Raw genomic sequence first — 17,419 nt, forward strand, 5'->3', positions numbered from 1 at the left:
GAAAAAGTAATTAATTCTATATGATATGCCTTGATTTTTAATTTTTAAATTGTTTTTATATGAAATACTCTTAATTTTACTCTTTTTGCAGTTCACACAAAGATGAATTCCTGCACTTCAAGATTGCATTGTATATGTGATTCCTTGCTTCATTTTAAGGACTATGTCATTTTCTTAAATGCGTTGATGAGTCTTTATAACCTGTTTTAATAATGTTAAATTGAATTCATTTTTCTTATTGTTAATACAAAAACAGCAAATTTGAAGACTGAGAACCATATAAGAGGGTGATTGCACTTAATTATGAAAAGATTTGAATCCTTCTTTTTGTGTGTGAGTGTGACCAACCTTGCTATCAATTTCTTCTGTCATACACTGCCAAATTTTCTATTTAAGTATTGTGAAAACTCTGTTTTTTTCAGGTCGAATGAGTGATTTGAGTGTAATTGGTCATCCAATAGATTCAGAATCTAAAGAAGATGAACCTTGTAGTGAAGAAACAGATCCAGTGCATGATCTAATGGCTGAAATTTTACCTGAATTCCCTGATATAATTGAAATAGACCTATACCACAGTGAAGAAAATGAAGAAGAAGAAGAGTGTGCAAATGCTACTGATGTGACAACCACCCCGTCTGTACAGTACATAAATGGGAAGCATCTAGTTACCACTGTGCCCAAGGACCCAGAAGCTGCAGAAGCTAGGCGTGGCCAGTTTGAAAGTGTTGCACCTTCTCAAAATTTCTCGGACAGCTCTGAAAGTGATACTCGTCCATTTGTAATAGCTGAAACGGAATTGTCTACTGCTGTGCAACCTAATGGATCTACAGAAACAACTGAATCTCTTGAAATTACATGGAAGCCTGAGACTTACCCTGAAACATCAGAACATTTTTCAGGTGGTGAGCCTGATGTTTTCCCCACAGTCCCATTCCATGAGGAATTTGAAAGTGGAACAGCCATAAAGGGGGCAGAATCAGTCACAGAGAGAGATACTGAAGTTGGTCATCAGGCACATGAACATATTGAAACCGTATCTCTGTTTCCTGAAGAGTCGTCAGGAGAGATTGCCATTGACCAAGAATCTCAGAAAATAGCCTTTGCAAGGCCTACAGAAGTAACATTTGGTGAAGAGGTAGAAAAAAGTACTTCTGTCACATACACTCCTACTGTAGTTCCAAGTTCTGCATCAGCATATGTTTCAGAGGAAAAAGCAGTTACCCTAATAGGAAATCTTTGGCCAGATGACCTGTTGTCTACCAAAGAAAGCTGGGTAGAAGCAACTCCTAGACAAGTTGTAGAGCTCTCAGGGAGTTCTTCAATTCCAGTTACAGAAGGCTCTGGAGAAGCAGAAGAAGATGAAGATACAATGTTCACCATGGTAACTGATTTATCACAGAGAAATACTACTGATACACTCATTACTTTAGACACTAGCAGGATAATCACAGAAAGCTTTTTTGAGGTTCCTGCAACCACCATTTATTCAGTTTCTGAACAACCTTCTGCAAAAGTGGTGCCTACCCAGTTTGTCAGTGAAACAGACACTTCTGAGTGGATTTCTAGTACCTCTGCTGAGGAAGAGAAAAGGAAGGAGGAGGAGGGAACTACAGGTACGGCTTCCACAGTTGAGGTATATTCACCTACACAGAGATCGGATCAATTAATTTTACCCTCTGAATTAGAAAGTTCAAATGTAGTTGTATCTAATGATTCAGGTACCAGGAAAAGTTTTATGTCCTTGACAACACCAACACAGTCTGAAAGGGAAATGACAGATTCTACTCTTGTCTTTACAGAAACAAATACATTAGAAAATTTGGAGGCACAGACCACTGAGCACAGCAGTATCCATCAATCTGGGGTTCAGGAAGGGCTGACCACTCTCCCAGGTAGTCCTGCCTCTCTCTTTATGGAGCAGGGCTCTGGAGAAGCTGCTGCTGACCCAGAAACCACCACTGTTTCTTCATTTTCATTAAATTTAGAGTATGAAATTCAAGCCAAAAAGGAAGCAGCTGGCACTTTGTCTCCATATGTGGAAACTACATTCTCCACTGAGCCAACAGAACTGGTTATGAGTACAGTAATGGACAGAGAAGTTGCTGAAAATATAAGCCAAATATCCAGGGAAATATTGATTTCAGAACGATTAGGAGAACCAAATCATGGGGCAGAAATAAGGGGCTTTTCCACAGGTTTTCCTTTGGAGGAGGATTTCAGTGGTGACTTTAAAGAATACTCAACAGTGTCTCATCCCATAGCAAAAGAAGAAACAGTAATGATGGAAGGCTCTGGAGATGCAGCATTTAGGGATACCCAGACTTCACCATCTACAGTACTTACTTCAGTTCACATCAGTCACATATCTGACTCAGAAGGACCCAGTAGCACCATGGTCAGCACTTCAGCCTTCCCCTGGGAAGAGTTTACATCCTCAGCTGAGGGCTCAGGTGAGCAACTGGTCACAGTCAGCAGCTCTGTTGATCCAGCGCTTCCCAGTGCTATTGGAAGGTTTTCTGGTACAGCTTCCTCCATTATTGACGAAGGATTGGGAGAAGTGGGTACTGTCAATGAAATTGATAGAAGATCCACCATTTTACCAACAGCAGAAGTGGAAGGTACGAAAGCTCCAGTAGAAAAGGAGGAAGTAAAGGTCAGTGGCACAATTTCAACAAACTTTCCCCAAACTATGGAGCCAGCCAAATTATGGTCTAGGCAAGAAGTCAACCCTGAAAGACAAGAAATTGAAAGTGAAACAACATCAGAGGAACAAATTCAAGAAGAAAAGTCTTTTGAATCCCCCCAAAACTCTCCTACGACAGAACAAACAATCTTTGATTCACAGACATTTACTGAAACTGAACTCAAAACCACAGGTTATTCTGTACTAACAACAAAGAAAACTTACAGCGATGATAAAGAAATGGAGGAGGAAGGCACTTCCTTAGCTAACATGTCTACTCCAGATCCAGTTGCAAATGGCATGGAATCTTTTACAACTCTCCCTGAAGCTACTGAAAAGTCACATTTTTTCTTAGCTACTACCTTAGTGACTGAATCTATACCAGCTGAACATGTAGTCACAGATTCACCAATCAAAGAGGAAGAAAGTACAAAACATTTTCCCAAAAGCATGAGACCAACAATTCAAGAGTTAGATACTGAGCTCTTATTCTCTGGACTGGGATCAGGAGAAGAAGTTTTACCTACTCTACCAACAAAGTCAGTTGATTTTACTGAAGTGGAACAGATTAGGAACACATTCTATCCCCACAGTTCTCAAGTGGAAAGTACCTCAAGTGACAAAACTGAAGACTCTAACAGAATGGAAAATGTGGCAAAAGAAGTTGGACCACTCGTGTCTCAAACAGACATCTTTGAAGGTAATGAGTCAGTAACCAGCACAACCTTAATAGAAATTTTAAGTGACACTGGAGCAGAAGGACCCACGGTGGCACCTCTCCCTTTCTCCGGGCACATCGGACATCCGCAAAATCAGACTCTCAGATGGGCAGAAGAAATCCAGACTAGTAGACCACAAACCATAACTGAACAAGACTCTAACAAGAATTCTTCAACAGCAGAAATTAACGAAACAACAACCTCATCCACTGATTTTCTGGCTAGAGTTTATGGGTTTGAAATGGCCAAAGAATTTGTTACATCAGCACCAAAACCATCTGATATGTTTTATGAACCTTCTGGAGAAGGATCTGGAGAAGCGGATATTGTTGATTCATTTCACACTTCTGCAACTACTCAGGCAACCAGACAAGAAAGCAGCACCATGTTTGTTTCTGATGGGTCCCTGGAAAAACATCCTGAGGTGCCAAGCACTAAAGCTGTTACTGCTGATGGATTCCCAACAATTTCAGCGATGCTGCCTTTTCATTCAGAGCAGAACAAAAGCTCCCCTGATCCAACTAGCACACTGTCAAATACAGTGTCATATGAGAGGTCCACAGACGGTAGTTTCCAAGACCATTTCAGGGAATTCGAGGATTCCACCTTAAAACCTAACAGAAAAAAACCCACCGAAAATATTATTATAGACCTGGACAAAGAGGACAAGGATTTAATATTGACAATTACAGAGAGTACCATCCTTGAAATTCTACCTGAGCTGACATCAGATAAAAATACTATCATAGATATTGATCATACTAAACCTGTATATGAAGATATTCTTGGAATGCAAACAGATATAGATCCAGAGGTACCATCAGAACCACATGACAGTAATGATGAAAGTAATGATGACAGCACTCAAGTTCAAGAGACCTATGAGGCAGCTGTCAACCTTTCTTTAACGGAGGAAACATTTGAAGGCTCTGGTGATGTTCTTCTGGCTAGCTACACTCAGGCAACACATGATGAATCAATGACTTATGAAGATAGAAGCCAACTAGATCACATGGACTTTAACTTCACAACTGGGATCCCTGCTCCTAGCACAGAAACAGAACTAGACATTTTACTTCCCACGGCAACATCTCTGCCAATTCCTCGTAAGTCTGCCACAGTTATTCCAGAGACTGAAGAAATAAAAGCTGAAGCAAAAGCCCTGGATGACATGTTTGAATCAAGCACTTTGTCTGATGGTCAAGCTATTGCAGACCAAAGTGAAATAATACCAACATTGGGCCAATTTGAAAGGACCCAGGAGGAGTATGAAGACAAAAAACATGCGGGTCCTTCTTTTCAGCCAGAATTCTCTTCAGGAGTCGAGGAGGCATTAGTAGATCATACTCCCTATCTAAGTATTGCTACTACCCACCTTGTGGATGAGAGTTTAACAGAGGTGCCTAATGTGATGGAAGGATCCAATGCCCCATATTACACGGATACAACATTAGCAGTTTCAGCATTTGCAAAGTTGTCTTCTCAGACACCGTCATCTCCGCTTACTATCTACTCAGGCAGTGAAGCCTCTGGACACACAGAGATCCCCCAGCCCAGTGCTCTGCCAGGAATAGATGTCGGCTCATCTGTAATGTCTCCAGAGGATTCTTTTAAGGAAATTCATGTAAATATTGAAGCGACTTTCAAACCATCAAGTGAGGAATACCTTCACATAACTGAGCCTCCCTCTATATCTCCTGACACAAAATTAGAACCTTCAGAAGAGGATGGTAAGCCTGAGTTATTAGAAGAAATGGAAGCTTCTCCCACAGAATTTATTGCTGTGGAAGGAACTGAGATTCTCCAAAACAAAACCGATGGTCAAGTTTCTGGAGAAGCAATCAAGATGTTTCCCACCATTAAAACACCCGAAGCTGGAACTGTTATTACAACTGCCAATGAAATTAAATTAGAAGGTGCTACACAGTGGCCACACTTTACTTCTGCTTCTGCCACTTATGGGGTCGAGGCAGGTGTGATGCCTTGGCTGAGTCCACAGACTTCTGAGAGGCCCACGCTTTCTTCTTCTCCAGAAATAAATCCTGAAACTCAAGCAGCTTTAATCAGAGGGCAGGATTCCACAGTAGCAGCATCAGAACAGCAAGTGGCAGCGAGAATTCTTGATTCCAATAATCAGGCAACTGTAAGCCCGGTGGAATTTAATACTGAGGTTGCAACACCACCATTTTCCCTTCTGGAAACTTCTAATGAAACAGATTTCCTGATTGGCATTAATGAAGAGTCAGTGGAAGGCACGGCAATCTATCTACCAGGTAAGATCACAACATTGATAAATCTGTTTTCAAACCTGGAAACAGTCCCTTGGTGCTAATATTTATATGTATATAATTTTTAGTGTGATGTTAAATCAATGGAGAGTTTCATGTTATTCACATAACAGCAGGCCAGGCCACAGTATTGAATTCATAATGAGATGAAATGACAGTAAGTATAGATTAGTTTTGGACGTTAAAGTAGACTTTGTATTTTACTGGGTTTTAGAAATAATATACAATTACAACATGGAAAAGATGAAATTATTAATGTTATAAAAATTCAATTTGTTTTTACTCACAACTAGAGTATTGCTTTGTCATATGTCTCATAGTTATACATCTTAGGTTTAAAAGTAGATAAAAAGTCCTATTTTTAAAAACCCTCTCATTGATGGATGCTATTGGTGCAGTATCAAAATCTATCAGACCTTTAACATTTGAGAGTAGTAAATAGCTCTAATAACTATTTCAGAGTTTGTGCAGTATCAATATCAGCTCATACTTGTATGCAATGTCCTTGTTTAAGACAGTTTACATAATGCATCAAACACAGTGCCTACCAGTAGTGAGTAGTCATTTATTATATAAACATATTGCCTATTGAGAGAAGTTTTCTGTTTATTTACTGAATGTATGGAAAGCATGAATTTGATACTGATTCATGTAAGCCATCTCTTCTGATTGTCACAAAAAGGCTATATAAGCCCTATGTGAAAGGGTAAGAGGTGAAGATTCAGAGAGGTTCAGTAACTTGCCCAAGGTGGCACAGCCACCTTGTGGTAAAGGTAGGATTTGAACCCAGCTTAGCTCTACTCTAAAGTCCATAGTCCTTTCACTGCTCTTTGCTGGTTTCAGTATAGTATAAAAATAAACAATTGATATTAAATAATATAGGAACCAGGAATCTTGGAATATTTACTTTGTAGAATTTATTTTCGTCTTAATCTAGCCTGAGAATGTTAAAAAATCAGTTCTAATGGTGTTTTCCCAGAATGTTATTATTTAAATTAACAATGTTAGTGGAATCCACAAATAGACATCACCAGCTAGCTGCTACCTGGAAAAAGAGAAAAAAAATCCGTACTTTAATGTCTGTCTTGGTTGAAAATATATGTTTTATTTTAATTAATATGTTTTATGCCATGACTACCATTAAAATTATTCTTCTGATCATATCAATGTTACCTTTTGTGCCACCAATGCTTTATTTTGATGTGCTTCAGAAAGAGTAAAATAGTCAGAAAGTACAATGTTTAATAAATGGCTTGAAATATTTTGAGGAAAATTGATCAAAGGTAGTTGACATTGGGTTTTTTGTTATCACTGTGTTTAATCTGTAAATGATAATCTAGTAATTTGGCTAATATTTATCGTTTTTTAATTTAGGTCAATATACTTCAGTTTGTTAAAAATATGCTATAAAAATAACTGGTAATAACTAGGTACATATAGAGTTAAGTTTGACGAATGAGAAATATGTACCAATTATCCAGTGTGCAATATTTACCAAGAATTATAGTTTGCGTCTTCATTGCAAAACAAATGGTCTCTTTAGCTTCATTCAGTAAACAGCAGCTCATATGGGATTACCTGGTCTATCTTTGCAGATTCAGCTTTCAGAGGTTAATATGAACTGTTTAGGGGCGAATAACATTCATAAAAACAGAAGTTTCCTTTTAATTGGAATGACTTCCAGTTCACAGACTCATTCAGTCCTTGTCTCATAGTCTCAGCATGGTGTCTAGTGTCAGTGGTGGGAATAGTAGTAGTACTTCTTCACATTTGTGTGGCACATCACAGTCTGATAAAGCACTTTCACATAGTGTCATTTGGATTCAGCACAAAGGGCAGCATGTGGCTATGGCGTGTGTTAACTGCAGCCTTGTCGTCCTGGCAGCGTACTTGTACTTTCAGATCCAGAAAACTAAAAGTGTTAGGGAGGTTTCAAACAGTTTTGGAACTACAGGAAAATGTGTCTTAGAAAATTCGGGGAAGTTTGTGGAGCAGTTGATGTACTCATCTGAGTTAACCTAATTTTAATGTGAATCCCAAACGTGGGAATGAGTTCCTATCCAGGTTTATATTCATCCAGAATTTACTTAACAGTCAGAATTTGAGTTTGACTTTCTGGTGTGGGGAAGCCTCAGTTATCTTTTATAGCAGTACCTTGTTTATCCTAATATTCTTTAAGCTAATGTTTCATAAGAAGTTAGACATCTTTCTTCTTTTACGTGTAATTATTTCAGGGTTTCAGGACTTAAGATTCTTGAAAATATGGGTGTATTCCATAGATAATCTAGTTTATTTCAATTATTTTGTAAAACTTTCAACTCTCATTTGGATCTTTGAACATTTGGAAATGTAAGCAGTTCTGAAACAATATACAAAGAATAAGTATAAACTCAATGAAAATACACTTACCCAAGCAATACTGCAGCGTAAAATATATGCTTCAAGTGGTATAAAAGTATTTGCACTTAGAAAATATATTTAAACTGTTTGTCCTCATAAATTTATGTCTTCAACCTTCATATTTATCTCCCAGGAGTGTCAGTTTTATTTGTATTTTAATAAGAAAATTATAATAAAAACTTGGTGTTTCATTTTAGGTGAGGTTTTTGTATTTGGGTTTGTTTTTCTACAGTAGAGTTTAATCCATGTGTTGCTTTTCTTCAAGTATAGTTTAAAGGAGTACATTTGGAACGTGTTTTTGGAAAAAGCATATTAATGTAGCAGAAGAGACTTCAGTGCACACTTTCGAAGAAAAACAGTTTCTGAGCATTAAGTGGTAAAAGGCAATAATAATTCAAATGATGATAACAAGCCAACCTGCTAAAAAGAATGCATGTTCTGTGTATCCAGCCATTTCACATGAACTAACCCCATTTAAAAGAATACATTTTCCATTCACTGTGCACATATGTGTAATCATTTTTGACTAAAATCAATTGCCATTATCATGCCAACTAAATCTGCAGTAGAATATATTAGTTGCCAGATACAGTACAAAAAATATCATTTAAGAGTAATCATGATTGAATCCCAGAAATGAATAGATGCAATTTGTAACAATTAGTTATAATGCCAAGAAACACTCCAGAGAGTAAAGTTAATGTTAATTTTTATATGTAGTAACTCTAAATTGCTATGGTAAAGCCTATAATATGGTAGCAATATGGGGCATTTTATGCTAAAATACACTGAAACATTAGAGATGGGCCTAATTGCTTTTCTTACTTTCCTGAATATGGTAGGACCTGATCGTTGCAAAATGAACCCGTGCCTTAACGGAGGCACCTGTTATCCTACTGAAACTTCCTATGTATGCACCTGTGTGCCAGGATACAGTGGAGACCAGTGTGAACTTGGTAAGATGGTACTTGACTGAAAGGGTGCAGTTCTTTCACAGAAGATATATTGGGGGAGAATTTATGTTGTTGAATCAATCAGAGATTTCAGAGAAACCCATGTGTAGATTAATTATATGTTAAATGAAGTTAAAATCTGAGGGTAATTAACTAGGGGCTGGAAAATGGGTACAGATGTTCAGTGAATTCTGTTAACATACCCAAGACTCAGTGAGGCCTGCTGAGTCTTTTTGTGGTTTTTACAGGTAGAATTTACCAATATAAATATGCATAAATATTAACAAAAATGTACATCTATCCCCCAAATCTGCATATAAATAAAAATCAATTTCAGTATAAAAATCTTTTTAGAAAGCTAGACTTAAAAATTAGGAAAATAATAAAAGGTAGAGACCTTAGTCCCTAGTTTTCGGGTAAGTTTTTCTTGTCATTTGGAATGGGAAAGACCCTTCCCTGACTCGCAGGAACCAGCCCAACGTGCCTCTGCCTCAGGGAGCTGTGCAGTTGCTGGTTCCTGCCTCTCTTTTGGTTCCAAGGAATATAATTGACCCTTACATATTCTTATTTAGGCATCCTTCTCTTTAAAGAAAAAAGAAGGCACCAGTGTTGATTTGGCTACATATAGACCTCACTTCTGAGAAAAGAATGATGAAATATGTTGTCCAGATGTTCCTTTTAGAGATATCATGAAGGTTTGCTTGATTTGCTTACAATGGTTGAGTAAAGAAAGCTCACCAATAACACTTTAAATTATACATAAATATTGAGATACAATCCCAACATTCATATTAAAAGAGTACTTAAAAAAAAAAAAAGTCAACGAGGCTGGGGCGGTGGTTCAAGCCCATGACCCCAGCACTTTGGGAGGGCAGGGTGGGCGAATCGCTTGATCCCAGAAGTTCGAGACTAGCCTGAGCAACATGGCAGAACACCACCTCTGAAAAAAAAAAAAAAAAAAAATTAACCATGCCTGTAGTCCCAGCTACTTGGGAGGCTGAGGTGGAAAGATAGATTGAGCCAGAAGGTCGAGGCTGCAGTGAGCCGTGTTCATGCTACTGCACTCCAGGCTGGGTGACAAAGCGTCTGGCACTCAGCAAGCACCATAAACATATTTGGTATTATTACTACATAATAGCATCATTACTAAGACCATTTCTTTAGGTAAGAATACATTATATGACTGAGAAATTTAACTTGCTTTGTTTATTCATTTAAAAATATTCTTAAACATTAAATTTTTAGTGTAATTGCAAAATGCTATGGAAATAAAGTCACTGATTTCATCAGGGGAGATCATATGTAGAAAGATTAGAATCTGTGTAGAAAGATTTATTTGATATAGATTTTAAAGTTGGGAAGATTTGACAGGTGGTGGAGGGAGATATGGACACAACAAACAAAAGCACAGAGGCCAAAAACTACAGAAGGCATTTGAATGACAGCCTGGATCCAGGTATGCCTACTTAGGGGTTTGGGAGAGAGAGACATATTGGGAGACAGTACCAGAAAGCAGGTTGGGTCTAGAAAGCCCTGACGGCCTAAGAAGGTCCTGAGTTCAGGATACCAAATAGTGTTACTTCACACTCTAGTCAAGTGATTCTGAGACCTTAGCAGGCATCAGAGGGCTGGTAAAACAGATTGTTGTCTCCACCTCGAAGTACATGATTCAGTAGATTTGGGGTAGAATTGGAAATGTGGATTTTTAACATTCTTAGGTGATGCTGATGCTGTGGTCCAGGGAGCTCACCTTGAAGACTGCTGCCCTGGGCAATTGGGATCCATGGAATGTTTGAAAGTAAAAGAATAAAATTATCATGACTGTGTTTTAAAAAGATGACATTTAGCAGAGTGATGGATATATTGGAGAGGAAAGGGCCCAGGGATGGTGAGGCCAGTTAGATACTTTGAGTATTCCATGTGCGAGGTAATCAGAGAATGAGCCATGATTGGAGGTGGGAAGGCTGGGGGTGTTGGTTCTTCATTCGTTTTGGGGCTTATCTGTTTCATTTATTAGCAGTGGAGACAATGACCCTACTCTGAATACCTTTGACATTTTCTTAGGGTTGCTAAATTTAGGGAATAAAAATTCAGGATGGCCACTTATATTTGAGTTTCAAGTAAAAAAGGAATAACTTGATAGTATAGGTTTGCCTTAAATATAGCACGGACATACTTATGCTAAAAAATTGTACTTTTTTAAAATCTGAAATTCAAATTTAACTGGCTGTCTTGTATGTTGTCTTGTAACCTCACACTAAATGGAATTCTTTGATACTTTTTGAAAGTATTTTGTGAGCTTTTACTATTTTGTTTCAGATTTTGATGAATGTCACTCTAATCCCTGTCGGAATGGAGCCACTTGTGTTGATGGTTTTAACACGTTCAGGTGCCTCTGCCTTCCAAGTTATGTTGGTGCACTTTGTGAACAAGGTAAGAGTGATTGCAACATTTGTGTGATGAACATTGTTGATGTTTTTTAAGCAATTTTGGCCTCAATGCATATTCTTTCCTGCAGTGGAAATTCACATTTCCTTAGGTTTCCTTATTCATGGATAGTTCAAAATATCTGAGTCATAGTGTTGACTTGATTATGGTTGTTTAGCTGATAGACTGGAATTGCAGGCAGGCACACTGAGCTGAATTTAAAGACATCCAGCCAATAGAAGGAATATTGTCATATGTATTTTTCTTGGGGACAAGCTAAGCACTGACTTTACTGTGGCTCGTGTATGAAGGAGTACTGAATTCAGTGCTAGCTGTTTTTATTTTCTCCTTCTAAGCACTTGAGACTCAATGGACTTATTTTTCATAGTCAATCATATCTGGAGAATGAGTTGATATAGTTGTTAGAATACATTTGCCTTGGCACATGCTAAGCAGAAGATATTGTGAATCTGCTCACCAGGAAATTTTCCCACTAAAGAAAGATTGACTTTTTCTGAATGAAAGAAAGCCCTATGTTCACGATGGCTTGAATCTCATGATCCCTGTAATTTGCATTTTATGGCCAACCTGAGAGTATATTTTGGGTGGTTAATGGGAGCATTTCTTGGTCCATCAATAAGAAACAGATTGCGTGCTAAGCACACTCAGCTTTGGAATGTCGATTTCCTCTACTTAAACTCGTACAGTGGTTTGGCTTTGATAAAAGTGTTCAGTGCCAAACTTCCATTCCACCAGACAAACTGAAAATGCATTAGACACTCAGGCACATTGGTCTGGTCCCACATTCTGCTTCATGGTGTTAATCTGGACATCACTGCAATGAATGCAAATCCAAAAGGAGCATGTATTGAATTGCCATTCCAAGTGGATGGATGATGGCTACATTTTTAGGTGTTGGTTTTTTCTTTTTTTATTGCATAGGGTGAATCTGTTTGTTTTAGGTTTTGAATATAAAGATAGACCAAGCAAGATCCTCTTCTTAAAGTAGAAACATTAGAAAGATGGCATTTGTTGAAGAAAACAAAAGCCTGAGACAGTTGAGACATTGCAATATGTTAAACATGATTCTGGCTTCTGTTAGTTCCAAGTACAAGAAGCAATTCAAAAAATCATTTGTTCAACATGGCACCTACTGTCTTCCAGGCACCGTTCTGGGCATTGGAGATAGAAATACGAACAAAACAAGTCCCTGATCCTGGTGACTTAGCATAACTCTTGGCAGAGAAGAAAATGTAATACTTTACAGACTATCAAATGCATCCTGGAACATTTCATTTGGTTGGCGTGGCATTTCTATGCATTAAATGGGCTAGAAATTAAGGCTCAGAGAAAAAAAAGTGATGTGTTTAATGTCACACAGCTAGTAAATCATACAGTGGGAAAAGTGAACCTAAATGGCTTAACTCTACAGCCCAAGTTTCTCTGAATATCTTCACACTTCTACAGTAACTCTCAAAGATAAACCCTGTATTTATATGTTTATCTGATGGATTGAGTAGTAACAGATTTTTGGAAGGGACTTTGGTGCTGTTGACCTTTTCTCTTTCTTTTCAAAAGAATATTGAAAGTAAAAATTGTTAATTAATTTTATTTCTGGTGCCACCTAACTTTCACGTACTTTCTATTTTATTTTCAAGCAAGTTTGATTTTCATGCACATTCTTTGCTGAGCAACATCGATCCCAGTCTGTTTATGCAGTGCAGCTGTGCTCCTGTGATTTATTGCCAGGATACTGAAAGATTTTTTTCTCCTCTTTTCAGGTTGCCTAAGAACAAATGTTTTCTTCATTAACAGCAATTTTGTTGTCTAAACAATTTTCTATCCAAAGTTCGGTGATGACCGTGTCAGTGTTCCTTCAGCTGACATTTTCTGTTCTCTGCACTAGTAACTTCCCAAGTCACAGTTACTCTGAAATGGGGGACACATTTTGGTGCAATAATTACAGATACACAATCTAGAAAAGGCTATTGGAACAGTAGAGAGGCAGTTCTGGCTGCACAAACTGCCCTGGCCAAAGTCAGTGATACAGCTTGCGTAGTGAGAAGCATAGAGGATGGGCACTTTCTTAGGACTTGACAGCTATATGTCAGAGATGTTGAAAACATTACCTGTACAGCATCAAAAGAATACATTTTTGGTGAAATTGTTTGTGATAGTTTCACCTTCTATGTTCCAGGAGCTGTGCACACTGCAATCTGGGTTTGTATTGTAATCTATCGAAACAACCTATTTTTTTGTAACCTCTTTAAAACCTATAGGAGTTTTAAAGCATAAGATGTCTTTCCATACATTGAATGATTTTTAGGAAAATGTCATCCACAAGGGTTGCCTTTTAATAAATAAAAAGAGTTTCACATAATTTTTAGGTAAGGTTGAGAAAACAAATAGACTATTTCTATGAATAATATCTCCTATCAGAATAGCATCCTGGGAGATGCAGCTTGATACATTATCCTTCATTACATATTTGTTGAATTCATGAATAATACAATTTAAGTGGCCAGGCATGGTGGCTCACGTCTGTAATCTCAGCACTTTGGGAGGCCAAGGCAGGTGGATCACCTGAGGTCGGAAGTTCGAGACCAGCCTGGCCAACATGGCGAAACCCCATCTCTACTAAAAGTACAAAAATTAGCCGGGTGTGGTGGTGAGCACCTGTAATCTCAGCTAATCAGGAAGCAGAGGCAGGAGAATAGCTTGAACCTGGGAGGCAGAGGTTGCAGTGAGCAGAGGTCATGCCACCACACTCCAGCCTGGGTGACAAGAGCGAGACTCCATCTCAAAAAAAAAAAAAAGAAAAAATATGTAAGTGAATCAATGTGGATAGTTGGCTTTATTTTTTTTTACACAAAAACTAGATATATTTATAATCATTGGGAAGCTATGATTTAGATAGTACAAATAAATACATTCTCCCAGTTTGGTTTTAACAGAAACTCTGCCTCTGTTTATTGGACCTGTGTTCTGATAGGAACGTATGCATCTGCTAACTGAGACTGGCATTGTTAGTAGTGACGTCGTCACTCATCTACATTTTGTGATCATCTGGGTTTTCTTGTTTAGGAGGAAAAATACTTAATGATAAACTATTTAGAAGACAAAAAGGGCTGGGTGCGATAGCTCACGCCTGTAATCCCAGCACTCTGGGAGGCCAAGGCAGGTGGATCACCTGAGGTCAGGTGTTCAAGACCAGCCTGGGCAACATGGGAAACACCGTCTCCACCAAAAAATACAAAAATTAGCCAGGCATGGTGGTGCATGCCTGTAGTCCCAGCTTCTAGGGAGGCTGAGGCAGGAGACTCGCTTGAACCCGGGAGGTGGAGGTTGCAGTGAGCCAAGATCATGCCACTGCACCCCAGCCTGGGTGACAAAGCAAGACTTCATCACACACACATATACACACAAAAGACAAAAAAGGGGAAACCAAACTAAAACCAACTGGGGTAATAGCAGATAAGAAAGGGTATGTAAAAAAGTTTTTTCTGATGTATTATTCAAGAGGTTAAGATCCTCCAGAATTGTACATGGTGTATCTTAAGTTAAATGATAATGTCCATGGTTAAGGAAAGTTATATGCCATTACAAATCACATTATTTACATTGGCATAAGAATGTTCTAAAAAAATGTTTGATTCTCCTCCTCTGTAAACTAATACCCTCATATAGGAAGAGCTGTGTTCTTCCTACGCCTCTCACCTTACCTCTAAATTCTTACAAATGAACTTCCCCAAAGTGAAAACACTACATCCAAGTAGCCAAAATTTGCTTCATTTTGAGGCACTGAGTGCTACTTTTATACCAAACCATCTAGTTGTGTCTTGAGTCCTTTCCTATGAGACTTGGTGATCTCCAAACAACACTTTAATAAACGCAAAACTTCCAGTGCACATTACTCAAAAGAATTAGTCAGCTGGCTGCAACTAAACAACAGGCCTGATAGACTAAACTGAAATAAATACTGCGCTCAGATAAGCTGCATCTGTTGTGTGAGTATGGTTTTAATCACTGAAGCCAGGAAAGAAATGAAATCTTTCAGAATTCATACTTTCCCACGGTTATAGAAAGAGGAGTACCAGGAATGAGAGTCAAGAGACAATCCGAGTTTCAATCTGGCCACCAAAACTAACATATAAAGCAAACATTAATTTAGTACAGTCGTGTTTTCTTCTATTAATCAGCATATTTGGGTGGGGGGAGATACTTATTAGGTCCCCTGGAAGGTTTTCTTGGTGCCTGAAATTCTATAAACTTTGCAGTTTTGTTAGTTTTTATATGCAACAACTTCAATATAATTGTGGGGTGTATTTTGTGAAAGTCAAAATTATTTCTACTGATTATGATTTAATATATAGTGTAACCCCACCTGTGGATGAGTGATTCTGTGGGAAGACTGCCAGTGAAGAATACAGTTGCTGTGAACAAGGCTACTTTCCTGTGGAATTATGTAAAAATTGGCAACCTAGAAAGTGTAGCTGATACTGCCAGTGTAAAATTTAGATATATTTGAAAAATATTTTCATCTCACTGGAATATCAGTTATAGTGTGCTTATTGTGAAACACACACACACACACACACACACACACACACACACACACACACACACATGTATATGACCTGGTGGAATAGGGGAATGAGTTAAATAATTTAGTTTATTTTATTTTTAATAAACTTAAAATCTTGATGCATTTTCATTGGGCGTTACCTATTTTACCTTTCTTTTTAGGAAGAAGGCATACAGCTCTAGTTATATCCCAAAAGGTACCTATTCATAACGGATTTTTTTCTCTTTGTCAGTTTCCTATGACAAGAGCCTGTGACTTCTCAGATATCTCTTTGGGAAGTGGGAGAGGACTACTTCCAGAACCTTTGAAGTTGTTATGCAAATAGGGCATTCGTAATCCTATTAGCCGGAATTCTTATCTATCACTTGAATGAGTCTCTTAGAAACGTTGTGTTGGTAAGGAATTAGCCCCAGTTGCTTCACAAGTAAGTCAGCCAACACTATAGCCGCCCAAGAGATTTTGGCTGGCCCCTCTTCCAGTTTTCTCTGGCTTTAATCAAGGAAGTTGCTGTTAGATGCTGCCTTTGCAGTCCAAAGATATACAGCCATCCACTTCGCACGAATCAATTGGGCTAACTTTATAATAATTTCTTTGTCATCATGACCAAATTTTATGAATCAGTTACTTCAGGGACATTGCACAGATACTGGCTTGGGTATCCTATTAACACTTGGATCAGAGTGCCAAGTTTGAATGATGTGTGTGTGTTTAATAAGCTCCTGCCTGTTTCTTCTCAGACACCGAGACGTGTGACTATGGCTGGCACAAATTCCAAGGGCAGTGCTACAAATACTTTGCCCATCGACGCACATGGGATGCAGCTGAACGGGAATGCCGTCTGCAGGGTGCCCATCTCACAAGCATCCTGTCTCACGAAGAACAAATGTTTGTTAATCGTATGTACCAAATAGACATGAGTTTCCGGGAACTTCACTCTTTCTCATCACTCTCTTAGTTTTGTCTGCGTGCAAGTGAAAAGAAGTAGCTTTTTCAGTCATAATACAACTTATCAAATCCCTCATCTGTGGGTTACTTAAAATCATCTCGCCTAAGTCCCCCATTTTGGGAAACATTCAACTATAATATATGTAGGCATTGGCTAGTCGGCCGGCAGTAATGGTTGAAACACTTGCTATAGGTTGAATCATAAGAAATTGCTATTTGATCATTTTTAAATTTACAAAAACAGCCAATTCTTATGGCTCAATAGAATTCTTACTGTGGTTATACTTTCATAGTCTCTATTTTGAATATTTATATGCCTGTCTAAAATTACAGTTACTTTCAGTTATTTTTGTCCTGCTAATTAAAATTGAATTGTTAATAATAGTACCCTAATCTTACCTTTTGGGCATATTGATTCT

General features: G+C 38.2%; 1 protein-coding gene across 7 annotated transcripts in view; it reads left to right on the forward strand.

Annotated features, from left to right (window-relative positions):
• The window catches only part of VCAN (versican), a 111,253-nt gene that overhangs the window by 65,177 nt on the left and 28,657 nt on the right, over positions 1–17,419 (forward strand). For 5 of the 7 annotated variants that reach the window (XM_021939521.2, XM_021939526.2, XM_021939524.2 and 2 more), the window contains 4 exons: positions 423–5,675; positions 8,933–9,046; positions 11,363–11,476; positions 16,793–16,951. In XM_021939521.2, coding sequence (XP_021795213.2) covers positions 423–5,675; positions 8,933–9,046; positions 11,363–11,476; positions 16,793–16,951 — 5,640 coding nt within the window. The remainder of the gene's footprint in view (positions 1–422; positions 5,676–8,932; positions 9,047–11,362; positions 11,477–16,792; positions 16,952–17,419) is intronic. The other 2 variants (XM_021939527.2, XM_021939528.2) reach the window with 1 other exon arrangement.

Source organism: Papio anubis, chromosome 5, assembly GCF_008728515.1.
Source record: "Papio anubis isolate 15944 chromosome 5, Panubis1.0, whole genome shotgun sequence".
NCBI lineage: Eukaryota > Metazoa > Chordata > Mammalia > Primates > Cercopithecidae > Papio > Papio anubis.